We start from the raw sequence: 20,388 nt of genomic DNA, 5'->3' as shown, positions 1-20,388 counted from the left end.
CATTTAGTGCCACGGTCTGACGTGGTGGCGTTCGGTCATAGCTTGGACTCGATGATCACAGAGCCACAGAATCAGCCGGGTTGGAAAGGACCTCCGAGATCATCAAGTCCAACCCTTGATCCACTACCACCGTGGTTACCAGACCATGGCACTGAGTGCCACATCCCACCTCATCTTAAAAACCTCCAGGGACGGAGAATCCACCACTTCCCTGGGCAGCCCATTCCAGCGTCTGACTACCGTCTCTGTAAATCTCTGTGATATCAGAGGTCTTTTCCAACCTAATTGATTCTGTGATTCCGTGAAATTAGACGCTGCACACACGGTAATCCGGCTCCCGGGGCAGCCGGGCCGAGCGCGGGGCGGGGCTCCGGGTAGGCCTTGGTTCCCGTGTCCCACGCCAGCTCTGCCCCAGCCCTTCCCCAGGTTCCCGTGTCCCACCCCAGCTCTGCCCCAGCCCTTCCCCAGGTTCCCGTGTCCCACGCCAGCTCTGCCCCAGCCCTTCCCCAGGTTCCCGGGTCCCACCCCAGCCCTGCCCCAGCCCTTCCCCAGGCTCGCCCGGCGGCGGGACCGGCAGGGCGGGACAGGGAGGCAGGAGCCGGAGGCGGGACCGGGCGGGACCCGGGGCGTGGCGGGCAGAGGGCGGGCAGAGCCGGGCCGGGCAGGACCGGCGGGAACGGCGGGAGCTGCGGGCGGGAAGGCGGCAGCCATGGAGGCGCTGGGGGTGAGGAGCAGGGCGGGGGGGACCGGACTGGGCCGGGAGCGGGAGCTGGGCCGGGAGCACTCACCGCCTGCCCTTCTCCTCCCCACAGGGAGCGCCTGTGGCCGTCGCCGTGGCCGTGGTGGCGGCCTCGGCCCTGCTGCTGCTGCTACTGCGGGGGAGCGGGCGGAGGACGAGCGGCCCCGTCACCCTGCAGGACCCGCTCGCCAAGTACCCGCTGCGGCTGCTGGACAAGGAGGTGACCGAGCGCGGGGGCCGGGGGGCGGCTGCGGGGCCGGGGGTCTGGGGAATGTGGGTTTCCGCAGGGTAGACTCGTTGCTTCGTGTGTTTTTTAAGAGTCCCGGCTGCGTTTCTCCCCGGATTTCTGCCCCGTGTGCCATCGGTGAGATGCAACCCCGCGTGTTTCTGCACGCCCTGTCTCGCCTTGATCTTTGGCCGCGGTCACGGCATGTGCTCACCGGCCTTGGGCAATTGAGTTTCCAGGTTTTACTGCACGCAAAGGTGCCGTAGGGATTGCGCAGACAGGCAAAATGTCACTCCTTGTGGAATTAAAGAGGAAGAGACCGCTTCTAAAACTTCTTGTGATTTATTTAAACTTTATTTTTCAAAGCCATTTCTGTGTCCTTTCCCAGCATTCTGCGTGCATGCTAACACAGAGCAGGCTTACTGAAGCCTACTGTGTTGAGCATAGTTTGAAATTCAAAGCAGTGGTGATGTCGACCTTATTCTACCTTTGCTTTCCAGGAAATCAGTCATGACACTAAGAAATTCCGATTTGGGCTACCTTCAACTGATCATATATTAGGATTACCTGTAGGTAAGTACTGGAAACATTTAATTACATATTCTTTTTTTAGGATTTGTAACCGTTCTCATAGTCCTTGGACTTCTGACTGTTTGGGAATTTAAGGCTCAGCAAGGCAAGGAGTTAAGAGCTGCATCTGAATGCTGCTGTTCTCAGAGAGAAATGTCAGGTTTCCCTCAGGGTTGTATTCCTGATCTTTTGTGTGTGCTTTGTTCTGCTTGTGTTCAGTTGTGTGGTGTGGTTTAGAACAAGAGCAGTGAAACTGAACTGTCTGATGGAATTCATCACCAGTCAGGATATAAGCAAGAATGGTAGCTGTCAAAGCTCTTTCATATCTCTTATTTGCATTCTACTTCCATCTGGTGCCCTCAGTTTATTGCCAGCTGGCCTCATGCTTTTGGAAAACACAGTTACACTTGTAAATGAGAAAGAGAACAAGTCTTCTGCCTGGGAAGCTTGTAACTACTGGGGGAAATACAACTAGTGTATATAAAAGGTGCTGAACTATTCAGAGCCTGCATGCACTTTACCTTTGATTTACACACGTTTCTGTGCAACTCTATCTTGAGTTCTGTAGCATGAAGTTTATTTCAGGCTGGGATTGGCACGCTCTACTTCCCTGTACCCTGGAACACTGATAGCACTGAACCTTGGACCTTGAATTGATGGTAATCTCTGTAGGGGAAAGTCTCTGTCTCTCTCTGATCTGCAGATGTGGCAGATGCAGCCCTGTTTGTTCTGTGCTGTTTCGCAGTGTCCTGTGCTGGATGGCAAGTGTCAGGGTTTTCCCATTCCATGCTGTGAGCACGTCCTTCTTGCATGCTGCCTGTCAAGGGCAGCTGTCTTTCTCCAAATTCTCTTCTGGCTTGCATGGGAAAGAGTAGTTAACTGTCTGCATTGACTAGACAAATGCTAAACCACCCAAGATGTGCCTTGCAGTGATTGTGTTCATCTAGACTTCTTTCTTAAGAATTTAGGAATAAGATCCTGAAACTGTATGGGCCAGGTTACTTTCTGGGAGATTCCTGCCTTCTGCTTTCTACCAGGATCGTTATGGTTATGGAGGCAGAAGATACAGAGAAGGAATACAGTCCAAGGCATTGTTCTTGATGTTTTGGTGGAGGATCTCTGGGAAATTTGCTCTGAGAGGTTGCTGCTGTTAAACAGTGCATATTTCTGTGCCTGTGTGAACTGGGGTACCCATACATCCTCTTCATCAATGAATATGAGAACAGCGGAACCCAAAATACAGAGAGCACTTCAGAAATGACCAGCAAACTTTCCATATTGCTGTTTTACCATCAATTTCTACTTTCTCTGTACGTTATCCTTGTTTCTGTGTTTACCAGCTCTCCGCTCCATGCTCCAGAAACTGTTGCTAAAAAAAAGGGAAGAAACCAGATGTCTCGTACAGTGGTTATATGGCAAAGATTTTCGCTGTCATTGCATGTGTATAACAGGTTACACTACCTGCCTTTCTCTCTTGTCCTCCAGGGGTGAAAAAATAATCATATTGTAATTCTTTCTCCCCAGGCCAACATGTTTACCTTTCTGCAAAAATCGATGGCAATCTGGTGATTCGAGCCTATACCCCAGTTTCCAGTGACGAGACAAAAGGTTACGTTGATTTAATTATAAAGGTAAATTTTGTTTTGCTTTAATATAGATAAGTTGCTAACTGGAAGGAAGGCAAATACTTCATTTTAATGATATGGTTTGTTTTGATTTAGTCATCAAATTTCATCTTCTTTCATTCAAATCTTGTTAAATTTCATTTTCATCAGGTTTCATCTTCTTTCAAATAGGGTGAATGCATGGCAAACAACTCATTTCACATTACCCTTGAATAGTAAGTTGTATCCTGTGTATCTGCTGTGTGGCACTTAGAGATAGCAGAGGTAGAGTAGATGGAGAAGGGAATCACTTCCTTGGCAGTAGTGCAGGAACTTCCCCCGTATTTTTTATTTGGCAATGCCTGAAAACTGATCCCTCTCCCTCAAGATGCCTGTGCTGCTCCTAATGCTTACTACTAACAGCTCTAAGTAGAAAACAAGTCAAACAAGGGAAATCATTTAAGCCAGGGAATGCAGGATGATCTGATCCCAGGACTTCTGGATTTTCTAGTCCTTTTCTACAATAGAGTTTGTCCTTAGGCAGTCTGGGCTTTTTTTTTTTTTTTTTTTTTTGCATGCTCTGTTCTTCGTGCTACAAGTGTGGTGAATTGTTATTAGCTACTTAATACTTCCTATGTGCTTTGAGAGCTGAAAAAGCTTGTCGTGTGTCTGAGTCCCTGGGAAAGTCTTAAAAAGATGCAGCAATGCTATTTTCGGAAGGAGTGGTTACAAAAATGGGGTGACACAAGGTTCTTGCTGAAGCAACAGTGAAATGAGGGCACCAGCAGATAATCTGCCTGCCACCCATTCCTGTTGACCTGGCTGCAGGGCACAGGGACAAGTGCATGACAGCACATTTAACTTAGTTATCTATTAAACCTTGCAACAGGAAGCAACCAAAATAAGAGCAAAGAATTGTCTCAATTTCTTTCTCAGGTGCCCCATTTCAGACCTGTAGTATTGTGTTCTACAGTTTGTAATAATGTCTACAGGAAAGTTAGTGGTTGGTATTGTACAAGTTATTGGGTTTTTTTACAGGTCTACCACAAAAATGTGAATCCCAAGTTTCCAGAAGGTGGGAAGATGTCCCAGTACCTAGATAGCATGAAGATTGGAGATACTATTGATTTCAGAGGGCCAAATGGACTCCTGGTGTATAAGGGGGCAGGTACTGTGACACGAAGGTGGGAGAGCAAAAGGGAGGAACTTGTATTGGTTATTTTCAGAGGTATTCTATAAAACTTGACAACTTTGCAGAGAATCTTTTTTTTTTTTTGTGAAGCGGAAAAGAGAAAATCCACCTTTTGTAGACTTGACCAAGAGCCCATCAGAGTTGATATGACAGAAAAGAGTACTTTGTGTTTACTTTGTGTAAGAAATAACTGACGATTGTTACACTCCTGGGATTATGTAATTAAAGGCCCCCTGGGAATCTCAGCGTTGTTACTGAATAACCTACTGACTGAGAGCCAGCTCCATTGCATAATTAAACCAGCTCTGAGTTGACTGTGAGGAAATAAACTCAGAGGAGTAATCCTCTTGTAAGATACAGATGAAAGATTTTGCATTGATCTTGACTGAGAGGAGCTGTGCACTTAAGTCTTGCCTCTGGGGGATAAGTGCTCAGTGCTTCTCTGGGCCATGACCTCCTGTGGTCATCAACTTTATATCTCAGAGTCCTTTATATCTCAGAGGAGGTGATGGATTTGTGTTTTATAGATGTTCCTGTCTGCTCTGCTTTGGCAGCTATAAAAAGTAGTAGCTAGGGAAGCTCGTTGCTAGTTATGGATCTTTTAAGAATTGGAACATGTCAAGTGCTTTTCATATAGAATTCTTTTCACAGGCTTTTCATTGGGCTTGGTCCTTGGAGATGAATTTAATTACAAACTGCCTGGTTTTGTGATAGTTCTGAAGGAATTGGCAAAGGTCTTCTCATCACAAGCTACTTGAAGGCAGTCACCTAGCTGGCTGTGTGTGTCATGGGCATCTCATTAACTGGAAATTAATTACAATAATGAAAAATTTGACAAAACTAAGGCTCCAACATTCTTAAATCTAATCTTTGCAGGGATTCTTGCTTGATGCTGGTTTAATAACAACTCCATTAATTGTAACCATACACAAATGGCTACATCCATAGTGCAAGTGAGGATGATGAAGGTGGCCTAGGAAACCTGTTTCTCTGTAGTAGGGGCTGTGGTTACCCTCAGCCACCACTGACATTCACTGCTGTGAGTTGTGTTATAGGCAGTGAGGTGAGAATCCCTGAGTTTATTATAAGCAATGCTGGGTAGCAGGAAAGGAGTAAATCTGTTGTTCAAAGCAAGGATTGGAGTTTACAGAGACAAAGAGGTTTCCACACTTGTGCTCAGTGCTGTGCTGAGTCCATTGAGCGTTTCCACAACATTGCTCTTAATTAATTGGTAGGCTGTAGTAATTTATTGCCATGGAATTTGTATCCATGTTTGTTTGGAAGTTAATGTAGCTATAGGTTTTGAATATTTCTTCCAGGTACATTTCTTATCAAGCCTAATAAGAAGTCTGAAGCAGAGAAAAAGTTTGCAAAGCATCTTGGGATGATAGCTGGAGGAACAGGTAAAACTATTCTCACCATATAGAATGTCTAGAGAATGAAAATGTCTTTACGGATGCGTGTGAGAAATATCACTGTACCTTAGCAGAGTACTTACACCTGTATTTCTTCTCATGAGCATTTGGCAACACAGAGTTGCTTGAGCAGTGGCTCCAGTGGCTTGAGCTCAGTCCTGGGGGGTGGCAAGTTCAGTTTGAATATTGATTTACCCTGAGACCTCAGAGAAGTCACTTCATCTCTCAGTGACAAAGGGTGTTTTAGGAGAATGTTATGAGGGTAAAGTTACTGTATGTGACAGAATGATGAAGAGGAAAGCCCTGTACACAAGTACTGCGGGTTTGTTTTGAAACTATTTGTAATAATAGAAACCCCCAACCCCTGCATTTGATGTGGATTACAAATTCAGAGATATGTAGCCCTGTGCAAACCAAGCTCCCAGTGAAGAGTGAAGAAAGGCAGCATTAATACTGAAACTGTGACCATAGAAAGAAATACCCATTTTATGACCACTGTGTTTTTTAACAGGAATAACTCCGATGTTGCAGCTGATTCGTCAGATCACAAATGATCCCAAGGACTCTACAAAATGTTACCTTATTTTTGCCAATCAGGTGAGTATTCTGATCCACCTGTTTGTTCCTCTTTATTAGCCTGCTTTTGTTTGCTGGCCTCTGGGCTTTTTAAACTTATGGCACACGTTTCGTACTCTTCCAGTGTCTTTGGGTTTGCATTTTCACCCAGCCATTTATGAGAAAATACCATCTGAGATAGCACATTTAAAAATGATCAGTATAGGGAAGAGCAGGAAATGGTTATTATGTAAGTTATTAATATATTGTCTTGGGTTAAAATTATTTAAGAACAAGAAACTGAATTAAAAAATTATCCTTAGGGCCCTTTATAAATACTTGTGTGGTGCTGTCATGGATTTCTATGATCTTATGTCATTTGTTTTGAAGGTGTCTCTTCATAGTTTCACTTAATTCATATATTAGGGAACAAATTCCATTACCAGATCCTGATCCTTCTACTCATCTTACTCCTTCACTGATTTCAAGGAAAAAGGATTTGTCTCTGCTAATCTGTTTGTACAGTTAACCTTCACCATGCTGGTTCAGGGCCATACTTGCCAGCATCAGAGACAAATCCAGGTCATTGTGACTTTAGCCTGGATTAAAAAGCTGTTCAGATTGCCATCTTTAAGACTGTGTTTAGGTGTCTAATAAGCCTCATAGTCTGTTTTTCTTAATCTGAATTCACAGAAGCCTGTAATGATAACAGATATCACGGAAGGGGGGAAAATCCAAATCACTTTCTTGGTTTGCTTTATCACTGCATTTGTCTTGAATGCCAGATGAGCTCACATCAGAGGGCCCTTGGGATGGTTTGGAGCTAACCAACAGTCTCATTTTGCAGACAGAAAGTGATATATTGCTGAGAGCTGAGCTGGAAGATATTGCAAAAAGGCATCCTGAGCAGTTTGTGCTGTGGTACACACTGGACAGACCTCCTCAAGGTAGGCTGGGACACACGGGAATGCCTTTGCTTGTTGCTGTACAACAGGCAGAGCTCCACTCTTGTTCAGGTAAACATTAGATCAGGTCTTCTTGTTTTACACTTTTAAACAGCAAAGGCATCCCCCAGCTCCTCAGGAAAAAAACCCCCTTACCAAAACCCCTGCTTTAAAAAGTGATCTAAGCCAGGTGGGCCTTTAGAAAGTGTGAACTAATAGTTAACTCACATTGGGTCAGACGTTACTCAGTGGGTCTTTCCATGTATTTCAGGATGTGCCTGTTTTTGGGACTTTTCAGCAAAAGTTCATCTCTATTTTGGGCTGTCTCCCAGACCAGTTTATGTTGGCATTTTGTTGGCATCAAATTGCCTAATACCTGTAAACATGCACATCTTTATTTTGCAGCAGCTCTAGATTAGGTTCTAGGCTGCCATTATAGACTAGTGTGTTACCTGTGGGCTGGTGTAGGGGTTGAACTCTCTGTATTTCCTTTGAAACTGGGTATTCATCCTTGCTGATGTAAGGGATCTGAGCACCTCTTGGACAGACATAAGAGCCAAACAGAGTCACATCGAAGTTCTGTACCTGTTGTCAGCAACAACCATGAGTAAAGGGCCGGAGAAGAGTCATCAGCAGGCCCTGATACTCTTCCAGCCTTTAATATTTCTCAGTTTGAAGCCAAATGTGTCTCTAGAGATACAGTCACTCTCAGTGGGCTACATTTGTCAAAACAAAGTGTCTCTCCTGGGTGTTTTGACAGTCTGTGAGTGGTTCCATAGGAATAGCACGTTTCTGTGGAGAACAATTTCCTCTGGTTTCCATTTGCCTCTTAATGCTTGTGTTGGCAGAGTGTGACTAAGTCTTCATGTTACTAATTTTACAGACCTCTGTCAATCACCCCAGCTGCCACATCTCTTCTAGGCTGAAGATTGCTGTGATTACATACCTTTGCTCATCTATGTCCTCTCAACCTTTTCCAGCTCTGCTGTGTCCCTTCTTGAACTGAGCAGATCAGAACTGAACAGCAGCAATCAAGGTGTAGGCAAACTGTATTTTTGCTTTGATGTGGTTCTCCCTTTTCCTTTCCTGACCCTTCTTGACATTTCATATGCCTTTTGACTGCTGCTTTTTTCATATCTTGCTCATGAGAAATGAGCTTAAAGCACATACTTCTATATATAAAGGCAGTTTTCCTACTGCTCACTTCAAGTGGCAGGTACGTTCAATAATATTACTGCTTGAAATAATTTAGCATTTTTTTCCTCTTTTAATTTTTTTTTCCTCTTACTTAAATATATGGTGGAGCTTTTGTCATCATCAAACTTTGTCACCTTGATCTCTAAAAAAAAAAAGTAAATGCAAAAATGGGTTGGATGGCACAGGTCTCACCACCTCTCCCTGCACAGCTGCCACTGGGTGAGCTCTCTTCACTGGAAAAGCTGATTCACTCTTCCTTTTTATTCTTGCCTGCTCATTTCTTTTAAATCTAACATTTATTCACAGACTTATCAACCAGGTCCTTGTTATCCACGTGCTTGTTGTCCCTATGGAAGGGGACCACTAGGTTTAAGCTCAGTGAGAAATTTAACCCTCTCCTGGCTCACAGTGGTGGTGGCATGACTGCTGATTCTTCAGCTGCTTTGTGAGTGCAACATACACAGTTTAAAAAAGCTTCAGGCTGTATAGATTTTTCAAATTAATAGTTTAATTTCTTTGTTTCAGACTGGAAGTACAGTTCTGGCTTTGTCACTGCAGACATGATGAAAGCCCACCTCCCTCCCCCGGGCAGTGAGACCCTCATTCTCATGTGTGGGCCACCTCCAATGATTCAGTTTGCCTGTCAGCCCAACCTGGACAAGCTTGGCTATCCCAAGAGCAGCACATTTGCTTATTAACCCTGATGCCATCTGATACCTTTTTGTAAGTACTGTGTATTTTCCCACAGGAACAACTGATATGTAACTGTGCAGCATTTTTTTGTGGGGTGTTTGTGTGCGTGATTGTTTTTAACCCCTAAAAGTGGCTTATAACTTCATAGTTACCTTTCTGTGTTTTGATACTAAGAAGCTGAGAAATCATCTTGAGTTGTGTGGCAGCAACTTAGTCTAACCTCTTAAGAGTTAGTATGAAAATGAATTCTGAGGGGAAAAAAAAATTAAGTGTAATCAGAGAGGTAGGAGAGAGAGATAAAACCACTTATTTCTCAACATGGGTTATAAAACTGGTGTAGGATCACTCGACTGCTCCACAGGTAATTCATTTAGTGAATCCTGGGGAAGGAGAGTACAAAGCACAGGGGTTTTTTGTGTTTTGGTTTTTTGTTCCTTTTTTTTTAATACTGTTTTACAGCCCTTTTATCAGGGACTAAGAAAGAAGTCACAGTCTGCTACTGAAAAAGTGAGCAGAATTTGGGTAACATGAAAATTACTTGTTATTGTAACAGAAATTCTCATTAGTGTGAAATTTATCTGGGAGGATAACATGCCTTCATGCTGTCTTCTAACAGCCTTAGCTAAAGAAGCACTGCCAAGGGATGTTGCATCATTTGCATGTCATTCTCTTGGGGCTTGCTAAGAAATTTCCTTTGCTTAAGAGATATCATGGCTTCTTTTTGCCTGGTGTAAACTATGCTGAGCTGATCACACTCAGCTAGTGCCTCATCTTAGAGTTTTTACCACTTAGCACCGAATTTTTAGTCTTCAGTGCCTGAAGTCCTTCATGGTCATTTCCAGGAATTAGTTCACACTATATTTGGCAAATCCCTGGGCCAGCAAACTTGTTTCTTCAGCAGTTAATATAGGTGTTTGCTAAACATTTTTATTAATCTAAAGCAGATCTAAAGGAATCTACTTGTTTAAAATTGACATAGGGGTTTTGTACTTTATCAGCTACATTTGTAGCAATAATGCAAGGAAAGACATGGGGATTCAGACTGGAATTCTGATGAGAGGTCAGCTACTTGTATTTGTGTTAAATCATTCCACAGTCAGGAAGAGATAAAGGAACATCCAGAATTTATTGGTAACAGTCAAAAAATAAGCATTTATACCAGTGTTAAGCTAATTAGGATTTCTTACTACTTATACTTAAAAAAAAAAAAAATCAATAATTTTGTAGATTGACTATTCACAGCCAAGTTAGCACAACAACACGCTGAGTTATAAACACAGCTTTGAAAGAAATGGGAAAATGTGTTTGGAATATCCCAGTGATACTAAGGCTGCCTCTGCTGGAGCAGTTTATCCCATTTGCAGTCTGCTGGCTAATTAACCTGGAAAAGTATTTCAAATGCCCATGATGCCTGATCTGGTCACTAGTACTGACTGCATTGCCAGACTGGTACATTTAATAACTTTTATTAAACATTTGTAGTTGGCTGATGTGCAGACTGACATCTCATGCCTCTGGATTTTCCCTTGTCATTTAATTTTTCAGCAACTTGAAGAGAATTTGCCTCAGCTTTACCATTTTGAACCATAAAAATCATGTGTTTAGCTTCTCAAATCTGAGCGTACACTCCAAGGTCTGCCATGAGAAACTCATGGAGAGAGGAGGATAGGTCACCTTCAGAAAGTGCCACTGGTCGTTCTCAAAGAGCCCTTGCTGCACGCTCTGGACAATACTGGAGATTTCCCCTTTATTTGGGAGGGTTGTGGCTGGGAGTGACCTGCCCTCAGGCTCTATTAGTATGTAAAACAACACCCTGCAGTCTGAGTGTTGCAAGAGTCAGAGAGTAAGGCAAACCAGCCACAAAGTCTTTTCCTTACAGCTAAGCAGATTTCTGTCTGGCATTTCCCTATTTACTAACATAGCTTGTTAATAGCTCATTAATACAGGAGAGGCACATGTAAACAGGTGCCACAAGTAATTGCTGCTGTAAAGGAGACACTTTCACCCTCAAGCAGCCCCTCAAGTAAGTACTGAGAGGCCATAATTCCCTCTGCTGCAGTCATGCCTAGCTCAGCAGAATAGCAACAGATCTGTTTTGCCAGGTGTTTTAAAGAAATAAATATTTATTTTATTATGATACTTTTCTGGTAGTCTTGCAGTTACAATCCTGCTGTAGTTCAGCATCTTTTTGCATGAGACAAAGATTTGTGAATATGCTAGCTTCTTGTCCTCCTGATAAAATCAAGGGCTTGATGGACAGCATTATGTTCCATTCTTCCTGACACTGCACTGACTTAGATAAAAAGAGAGCCGGACTTGTGCTAGTGAAAGGGATGAGAGATTAAAATCCTTTATGGGAACCAGTCTGGCAAGACCAGAGTAGTACTGAGTGAGCCATCACTGCTGCACTCACCAGCATCCATTTCCAGGTGGCTCTGATGGAAGCCCACACGGTACAATAGTTTATTAATGATTCCTGCGTTACAAGTGAATTATAAAAATAAAAAAATTACAAAAGGTCTTTCATGTAACACACCATGTAAAAGAGGACTGAATGAAAGGGTAAAACATGGTGCCAGTCTTGGCTTTCCAGACTCTGGATCTGAGTCCCATTCTTCTCCCAACCCCTATTTCATATGACACTATGTGGAAAAACAGCACAGAGGAGAATTACCTGTAAGGTGTGGCTACATTAAATGCTACGTGCTAAGTCACAGTAGTAGAGGAGAGGTAAAGCCATCCTGCACCAGGGCCTCCAGCTGCTCCTGGCCACTCCTGACAGGCATGAGGTATGAGTAGTGTTCTTGGTCACGCTGGAACATCATCTCCAGTCTTCAAAGGTAGGTGCTAAAAACTTGCTGTCATTCAGCATTTCATCCTGGCTTAACAGCGTCTGAAAAGGCAAGATGGGAGGGAAGGAGTGAGAACGTGTTCAGTCACAGAAACCCAGCTGTAATGAGATCAGGCTCACAACAGGGGGAGTTAGAGCTGCATACAGTTAAAAGGAATTTCTTGAATATAGCTTTAAATACACTTTTTTGCTTGAGGAAATCCTTAGAGATTTCGTGTGTGGCATGCGACTCAACTACCTGATATAATTCTTCATTATATCATTCAGTCCCTTATTTTTGTTTTTTAATAAATTAGCCTCTGTGGAGTGAGGAATTAATAATGGGGGTGGTAGTGGTGGTTTTTTTCCATGGAGTTTTAGCTCATGTACATTTTCAAGTCTGTACCTCATTCCTGGTCCTTGCTGGGACTGAGGCATTTGGTGGTGCAGAATCTTTGAAGAATTGTTTTCATTTAAGGGGATGAATATCTGTCATTATGTTAAAGGGCTAGCAGAATTCACCAAAACTTAAAATAGGCCTAATTTCTAGAGCAATTTAAAAGCAGAGTGGTTTCTTTACCAAATGCCCAACCAGGCTCTAAGGAGGTATTTAACAAGACTAGTGACCCACTTACTCTTAACTACCACCACCAATGCCAACCTTTCACTGAATTTTAGCAGACAGAACACATTTGTGACTTCAGAACAAGAGTGAAATGAGTACCTACCGTAAGCTGGCTTATGCCTTGAGAAAGAGCCCCTATTTGCATTACTGTGCCTTCTGAGTGTTCCATCTGTAAAAGCATTCAGGAACTAGTTCAAATCAGACAGCATGTGCAATTTTATTCACTCTACATGCATCTTTGGGAGGTATCTGTGCCTGGACAAATGAAGTTGTGGTAAGTTTAAGGGGTGATTTCTGCACATTAACAAAACTGCCTCCATGATACAAGGTACACGAAAACGCACTTAACAATGGGAAGGGTGAATCCTGGTTAGGAAAGATTGATTCCATGAAACTTGGACTCTGTTTCACAGAAGAAAAAAAAAGCTTAACTGATATTATCAATGAAAAGCAGTATTTTCCAGATGGTCTAACACTGCTTATACTTCTGGTAGGCTTCTTTCACAGGCAAGAAGTAAAAGTCCTTGAGGATACAGTCCTACTTTTTTTTTTACATAAAAGCATAACCAGTTCCAAGGTGTTGTGATTTCACAGCATGACCACGTGCTCAGAACCATGCTTAAGTGAAAGACCATGTTCCTAGAGAAAAATCCAGTATTTCTGTGATGCTTGAACAACTGCATAGTGCAAGTTTTTGGCTCACAGTTAATGCATTCTGTCACAACTCCCAGCTGAACAAGTGGACATCAACATTAAATCACAGGATTTGGTATTCTCCCTATTTAGGAACAGTACCTTATTTTACTAAGGTGTACTTTGAAAAAGACAATGGTTAGATAATGAACACAAATGAGATGTTAGATGCACTAAACCATGCAAATGAAAAAAAATACCTTCACAGTTAGTCTTTTCAATGTTGTGACCATTCTCTTATCAGGCTTAAAGTGTTTTTATCTTACTGGAGAAAAGGCAGTTTACCCCAGGTGCCTCTCTCTGGCTCTTGTGTGTTGCCAATGTTCACACAAGGCTCCAGGAGCTCCATTTTTCAGGGTTTATATCCCTTTACACAACAGCAAAATTGAAATAAAATTTGATGGTTTTTAGTCTTCATAATTTGTCTTTATGATGTCTAGACAGTTTCATTCGCAGGTTCACTACTACATAACAAAAGTGAATTATTTAAGTATTGGTTTATTAATAATCTTGTTCATTACTGAGGCATTGCTTTCACATATACTGTCTAAGCAAAACTACTCCCCACTGTACACAGTTAAAGAAAAATTCAGTTGGATTCTCTGATTAACGTCTGTTAAAAAATACAATCCAGTTGTACTTTGATATAACTTGGTAGCTTTGTACAAATTTGTCCAAATGAATTTATCACATTAAAAACCACCCATAAAGATAATGAAAAAAATAGTGTGCCATACTGAGGTTACGAAAGCTGGAAGTACAAAAGTCTTGTGTTTACTGCAGCCACCCCCTTAACTGTTAAAACACATTGATCTTCATAGTGTAAAGGTGTCATAGTCCTGAAAAAGGGCTTGAAGATGGAGGAGTTTATTATGATGTTGATTAAAAAAAAACAAACCCCGGCATTCTTAGTAGAGAACTCTCTCCAGTGTCCACAGCCAACACTTTCTCAGTAAGTTCATGCGGATGTAGCAAACAGGCCAATGTTTGGTTATTTGCAAGCTTTGGAATGCATGGAGAGGATGAGATGAGAATGGCATCAGTCTGTCTGTCCCACCTGATCCAGTTCCCTATCAGTGAAAGGACTAAGTCCTTTGTATCCACCGTAGTTTTTTGGAGTACCATTCGTAGCAGCTGGGTTTGTATCCATAGGGCAAATGTAGTCTGTTGATTCATCAAACTTCTTTTTTCTTAAGTTTCCAAAATGGGAAAATCCAAGTTTCTTTGGCTAGAATAAGAAGACAACACAAGTAGTTTTGAATGAGAGAAATAAGGTTGTTCTCCTTACTGCTATACCCTGGTCATTGAAGGATGTAGATTCTGCACTAAATACATTTGTTTTCAAATTGGGAATCACAGTTGACATTAAATGCATTTACACTGCATTCCTTCTAAGAAAAGACAGAACAGGTTGCATGCTTATTTCAGAAGCCCATTTAAACAGACACAAATGAAAAGCTTTGTTATCTCGAGTTAAGGAAAATGTAACACTCCTTCTAGAACTGACCTCCCCCTGTCCACGTTTGTCCCTTATTTTCCTTATCAGACAGGGGAGAGAAGTCTGAGATTTCTCATTTTGACAGCAGTACATACCCGAACTTTGGCAGTGGTGGTCAGAGGTGTGTATGCTGCTGACTCCATTATTTCTCTTTTTTCTTGCTGTGCCTCTGGTCCAATTAATACATTAAAATTGGTGGTGAGGTGGCGGCGCAGGAGGGTCTTTTGAGGTGGGATGTTCAGGAGCATGGCCAGCGCGTCCCCGTTGAAGCGAGGTTCGAGAATCTATTAAAAAGGCAGCATATTTATCTTTTATATGGTTAAATATTTGCAATAGTAAACCACTCCAGTGCTTATCAGAGGATTTCTCACTCTTACTAAGCCATCTGTCCACATTAGAACTTTTATAGCTCACTCATGATGTGATACCAAGGGTTTGAATGGGAAATACATGAAAGGAGCAATAAGAAATGCTGAACGTGATCAGGCAAATATGCATTTGTATTTATAATTTTTTGTTTGTTTTCAGAATTTTCTGCCCTAGTCAGAGTATAAACTTAATCCTAGTACAGTTTCTTCTGTTTCATTTTGGCAAAAATTCTATAGTAGTAAATCATGGTATTTCAGAACTCTGACTTTACTTAGCTGCAAATAGTTCTAAATTATTTGAATTGAAAAAAACGTCATTCCCAGTTGCTGGCAAGACTGCTGTGAGTTCAGGATGGTTATTTACTATGGCTCAGAATTCTGGTAAAACCACTCAGAGAAACACTCCATGATGCCTTATCAATAATAAGTAACTTTCTCAAGGTACAGTTCAGGTTTTTTTATGTACAGCTGTCAAACACTTGTGCACACTCAGCTTTGACTATAAGAAATGTTCTAGCAGTGCCTTTTTGATTTTAGTTTTCCTTTGAAAAATTAAGATGCAGGGATGAGATAAAGAGGCTCCTTAGAAGGCCTGATCACAGATGCATTTGCTTCCTCCTGCTTGACGAACATCAGATAAAAGATGTTTTATATTCCAGCCTGTCAGTTTTTAGTAGATAGGTAGTAAAACGCTAAATTCTTACAATCAGGCCCCCGTGCACTCCGCTCCCTCGAAGGTTTGGTGCATATTCTGCCAGATCCACTGATCTGAGCCATTCCATCACTCGGTGGTTGGACCACTGAACCACGTCAGAAGGTGACACGTTCTGTTGAAGGAACCAGGAAAGGTGATGACACAACAGCCTGTGTTGTCTCAATGTGCACGATGCGCATCCTCAGTTCAGATAAAAACACCCTTCCTCCTCTTCCCTGCAGTTCTTCCCTGACTGAGGTATTGTTGTTGTTCAAGGCCTCTTTCAGCAGGTTGGCAGGTCTAATTTAGTACAGATGAAACCCCATGAATTGCATCAAGTAGTGTAACAGTACAGATTAGGGGTATAAAAAGGGACCGTTTTGTGAACAGTGTTATTGACACTTAATACTAAGAGAATAAGATATGCTGATCAGGTAAGGCAAAAACCTTACAGATTTTGAGAGTTAAAAATTAGGACAGGCAAAGAAAAAACATTCCAGATTATTTCCTTGGAAGTTGAATTAACCTTTAAACTATGCAAAGAACGTCTAAAGAAAAATGCATGAGATTCAACTAATAAGTAGCTCAAACTCCTAAGGAGTGCATAGATTTTTACTATCAGTGAGTACATATTACATGCCAGAGCTGGAAGGCAGCATGACTGCTGCTTTAGGGGCAATTACCTAGTAGCAATGATTCTGTTGGTACCATTGTACACTGCTGACTTTCTATCCCTTTTGGCTGGAACCAGGTACTTAGGGCTTGCTTAAATTAATTTATTTGGACATTCTTTTACCTCCTCAACTGGTCTCCTGCGTAGGCAGTGGGGGTTGAAATTGTTGACATGCAGCACATGAATGGCACATTTAATGCTCAGATGATGCAGCTGACTGGTGACTTTCAGAAAGAGAAGGTCGTTCTGTGAAGGAGAGAGCCTTTTAGGTGGCACAGAAAACACATCAAAACAGGTACTTTCCCCATGAAGAAAGATTTTAAACTTGCTGTGTAGTTTGATATAAATTACAGTAAATATGGATTAGGTAAAATGAAAGTTTGGACTCTAAAGAAGGGTTTAGGGTGGAGGTTTTGGGGGGGATGTTCTGTTGTTGATATTTTTAAAACACTGCGCCATAACAAGACCTGGCTAAAAAAATGAAGACTGGCATGTGGCCTATTAAGTCAAATCCAGGCTCAAGGATAGTTTTAAAATATTTGGACTGCTTCTGACCTGGTTAACATCCTGCTGTGGGTAGGATCATCACAGCTACCAAGACACACTTAACCATGGAGCAGTAGGGACTGTGCTCCTATAATAAGGGCTCCTTAAGCAGCAAAGACAAGGATGTACTTTTGATAACAGCTGTTTTAGGCATTCCTTTCATAGCACAGTTAACAAAAAAACCCCAAACCCCAAAAACTTAACTATCCAGACCTGGGCAGGGCAGTGGGAAGAAAACACTGTGGCTGTATGTGGTACATGGTGTGCTGTGAATGTGGTTGGAGTTGTACAGATCACTGGATTTGCTGCTTTTGGTTTACTGAATGTTGTTTCTAATTTGGTGTGGAGAACAATGTGCTCCAGCAGTTACATGTGAAACAGGCCATTTTGCCTTTAATCATGGTGTGATAGTGAAAGAAGCTGGCTGTAACATATGACTTATTTTATGTACCTTAGGAATAGTAATCATGCACTAGGCAGCACAAATTTCTCACAAAAATTCTTTAGGTGCTCACATTCAAAGGGAAATTGTACAATTTTTCGCTCAGTATGAAGTTAAATTTGGTTTAACTAAGGAAAAAAAGGATTGTAGCTTACCACAGTTAAGTACTGCAACATCCTCCCATCAACTCTGGATTCGTGAAACTGGTCTTTGTACTGAGGTAAGCCAATGTCATCGAGCCATCCTGCAGGTATGAGAGCAATATCCAGATCAGTGAGAACAAAACCCTTCTCCCCTTTTGTCTGGCCTGGTTCCTTTTGAGGCATTCAGGCAGCTCATTCAACCTATTCCCCTTTCCAAAGGACAGCCTCTTGCTGAGTAACCTGAAAGCAATTCCCACCAAACAGCTTTGTCCATACTACCCCTGTGGTACTTGACATACAGCACGTGATGGAGCATAAGCCCTTCTGCAGCTTAATGTAGCTCTTGCTGGATTGAGCATCCCCATTTACTTCCCACCAATCTGACAGACTTCCCCGTGGGATATTGTACTGTGAGCTGTATATTTGGATGTCAAGAAAAACATAAAAAAATCCTCAATTCTACTATGGTGAAACTTAAGTGTTTTTAAAAGATATTTGGTAACTGCTTAAACACATATCAGGCATCCCGTTCATAGTGGTGGGGAAAATTCCTTTCCAAACAATTCCATGACAGTTCAAACACTTACGTGTCACCCAGATATGATCAAGTTGTGCAGACTTCTCATCCTGTTTTGCATTTATTGACTTAATGGCCAAAACTAATTTCTTCCTGTGCAGTGGATGCTTTATTCCCATTTCCTGCAAAAATTAACCATTATATCAAAGATTTTGCCTCGCCTCTGGCTCTTTTGATCGCTGAGGCAGCTACAAAAATTGATACTATGCACTTCAGAAAGGCAGAACTGCCAAGGGTTTGAAGGGGCCTGGTTATACAGAACCAACAAGTGTGGCTGTTTGAGAGAAACAGGGACAGAAAATGTACCTTTTCCATGTCCTGAGGTGTGGCAGTTAACAGCGTGTGGCCCGACGTCACCCACTGCCGCGCAAAAATGACGTACTGGCCGAGACCAAAGTCCTCAAGCCAGTTGCAAACCCTCTCAGTGCTCCACTGAGCAAAGGGAGCGTTGTAGTCACTGAAAAGTAAAAGAAACATTGGGAAAATCTTAAAGGAAAGAATGAATGTTTTGCATTGGAAAAAATCTTAAAGAAAAGAATGAATTTTTGCATTGGAAAGCTCATCATGTGCCGGAGGCAGCACTGCAGCAAATCTGTCAGTGTGCTGTGCCCTGTGCAGCAAGAAAAGCCAACAGCCCCTCTGGCTGTGGCACCAGTGTCCTGTTAATTTGCCTGCCCAGCCACAACTGGTGAGGAGTTGGGGGGGTGGACAGGAATTTCCCATTTTCTGTTTGAAAAGAGGAAAAAGGGGAATTGCTGAATCCTCATCATTATGCAGATGTTCTCACAGGATAAGTCTCCTTGTCCTGTAACAAGGTGAAATTTTGGATGCTCCACCAAGGACTGAGTGCTGCAACCTGCAGCTGCAGGAGTGTGGACAGGGGAGCTTCTCGGGATACATTTGCTACCACAGAAATTCTTGCCACTTGTGAAATTCCACGTGTAGTGAAAAATGCATTTCACAAGAGGAGGGTTTGGCTGTTCAGCACATTTATAACACAACCCCACGATGTGCTGTGTAAGGTGAAGAAGGAGCCATTACCTCTTCTGGCCTTTGGTGTCCTTGGAGCGGGATAACCGAGGCCCAGCCGTCGCACGGAGGCCACCTCTTCGGAACTCTGCCAACCCCAGGTCGTCTGCAGGGAAGTTACCTGACTGAGTTCTTCTTATTCTTGCAAGACAAGAGTGCCATGACAGTACTATTAGCTTGTGACAGAGGACATGGGTTTCTGTGGAAACTACAGTGACAACTAGAGGCTGTATTAACCTTCCTGTAAACCACAAATGCTGAATTCCAGTGGTAGCTGAGAAATTTCTAGCAAATGCAGTCTAGACCTAATCCTGGGGGAAAAAAAGAGCTCCACAGAGCAGCCATAACACTTCAATCCAATTAATAATCCAGACTTGGAAATGGCTGATGTTTCTGAAGTGGTTCAAGTGAGCACAGCACAACTCAGTCCCCCTGCTTTTTGTTCCTCCTGTTTTCTCTCATTTTTTTACCTGTTGCCTTCTGTAATGAACAACCTACTATAATTTAATTTTTCATGGCTAATGAAACTGCTGGCATGCTAAATTAATAGCATTAAGATGACAGCAGTGTCATATTTCTTTCACCAGCATGACGCTGGGAACGCTCCCATCCATTTTTCTACACCCCTATGTACACAGAGACACACCCGTGCAATCCCAGAGCTGCTTCCTCTCCTTTTCCTGAATTTTAGTTTATTCTTGATGTAGATAATTGTAGCTTTTGCTGGGAATTGGATTAATTCTCAGCTGAAATGCTTGGAGAGTGAATTAAAAAAATGACCTTACTTTCCCCAGATTTTCTTGATCCCTTTTGGACTCTTTCTGTTTTCTGGAGACCATGGAGATTGTGGACTTGGATCCGTTCCCGAAGAAAGAGGTGAAAGGTCATCTGAGACTACTGTACCATCCATGTTCTCTGTTTCTCCTGGGTTAAGAACAGCATTACAGTCACATTTTATACTAATTATTGGTAAAGCTTTTGTCTGGGAGACTGATATTTTAATGCAGACCATAATAAAAAACATACAGATACCTGTAAAATTGTTCTTGTATCAAAAAAACCCAAAACATGCTCAGAAGGTGAAAAAAACAGTAGCTGTAGATTTGATACAAAAAAAGAAAATAATAAAACATGG

At 42.3% G+C, this 20,388-nt stretch overlaps 2 protein-coding genes across 2 annotated transcripts in view; one reads left to right on the top strand and one right to left on the bottom strand.

Moving 5' to 3' along the window:
• The first annotated feature begins 639 nt into the window (after positions 1-639).
• On the top strand, positions 640-20,326 carry LOC116787983 (NADH-cytochrome b5 reductase 2). Its single transcript, XM_032690192.1, has 10 exons — positions 640-724; positions 813-959; positions 1,466-1,538; positions 3,060-3,166; positions 4,178-4,307; positions 5,651-5,734; positions 6,258-6,343; positions 7,149-7,248; positions 8,968-9,165; positions 20,048-20,326. The coding sequence occupies exons 1-9, from the start codon at positions 710-712 to the stop codon at positions 9,138-9,140; spliced, it is 915 nt and encodes a 304-aa protein (XP_032546083.1). The 5' UTR covers positions 640-709; the 3' UTR covers positions 9,141-9,165; positions 20,048-20,326.
• Positions 10,243-20,388, bottom strand: part of PPFIBP2 (PPFIA binding protein 2) — a 101,313-nt gene continuing 91,167 nt past the window's right edge. The window contains exons 20-30 of the mRNA XM_032690193.1: positions 20,039-20,177; positions 19,266-19,394; positions 18,531-18,681; positions 18,235-18,346; positions 17,660-17,748; positions 16,640-16,762; positions 15,854-15,976; positions 14,877-15,065; positions 14,341-14,511; positions 12,694-12,759; positions 10,243-12,028 (exon numbers count right to left, since the gene is read on the bottom strand). Of these exons, the coding sequence (XP_032546084.1) occupies positions 11,957-12,028; positions 12,694-12,759; positions 14,341-14,511; positions 14,877-15,065; positions 15,854-15,976; positions 16,640-16,762; positions 17,660-17,748; positions 18,235-18,346; positions 18,531-18,681; positions 19,266-19,394; positions 20,039-20,177 (1,364 nt within the window). The 3' untranslated portion in view covers positions 10,243-11,956. The remainder of the gene's footprint in view (positions 12,029-12,693; positions 12,760-14,340; positions 14,512-14,876; positions 15,066-15,853; positions 15,977-16,639; positions 16,763-17,659; positions 17,749-18,234; positions 18,347-18,530; positions 18,682-19,265; positions 19,395-20,038; positions 20,178-20,388) is intronic.

The sequence above is a fragment of the Chiroxiphia lanceolata genome, chromosome 6 (assembly GCF_009829145.1).
Source record: "Chiroxiphia lanceolata isolate bChiLan1 chromosome 6, bChiLan1.pri, whole genome shotgun sequence".
NCBI classification, from domain to species: Eukaryota; Metazoa; Chordata; class Aves; order Passeriformes; family Pipridae; genus Chiroxiphia; species Chiroxiphia lanceolata.
This window is presented reverse-complemented; position numbering and strand designations above follow the sequence as displayed.

Excerpts from the sequence above, each read along its gene's own strand:
- LOC116787983 (XM_032690192.1), top strand. Across the intron at positions 1,539-3,059 it reads TATATTAGGATTACCTGTAG|GCCAACATGTTTACCTTTCT; the intron begins GTAAGTACTGGA and ends CTTTCTCCCCAG. Across the intron at positions 5,735-6,257 it reads GATGATAGCTGGAGGAACAG|GAATAACTCCGATGTTGCAG; the intron begins GTAAAACTATTC and ends GTTTTTTAACAG.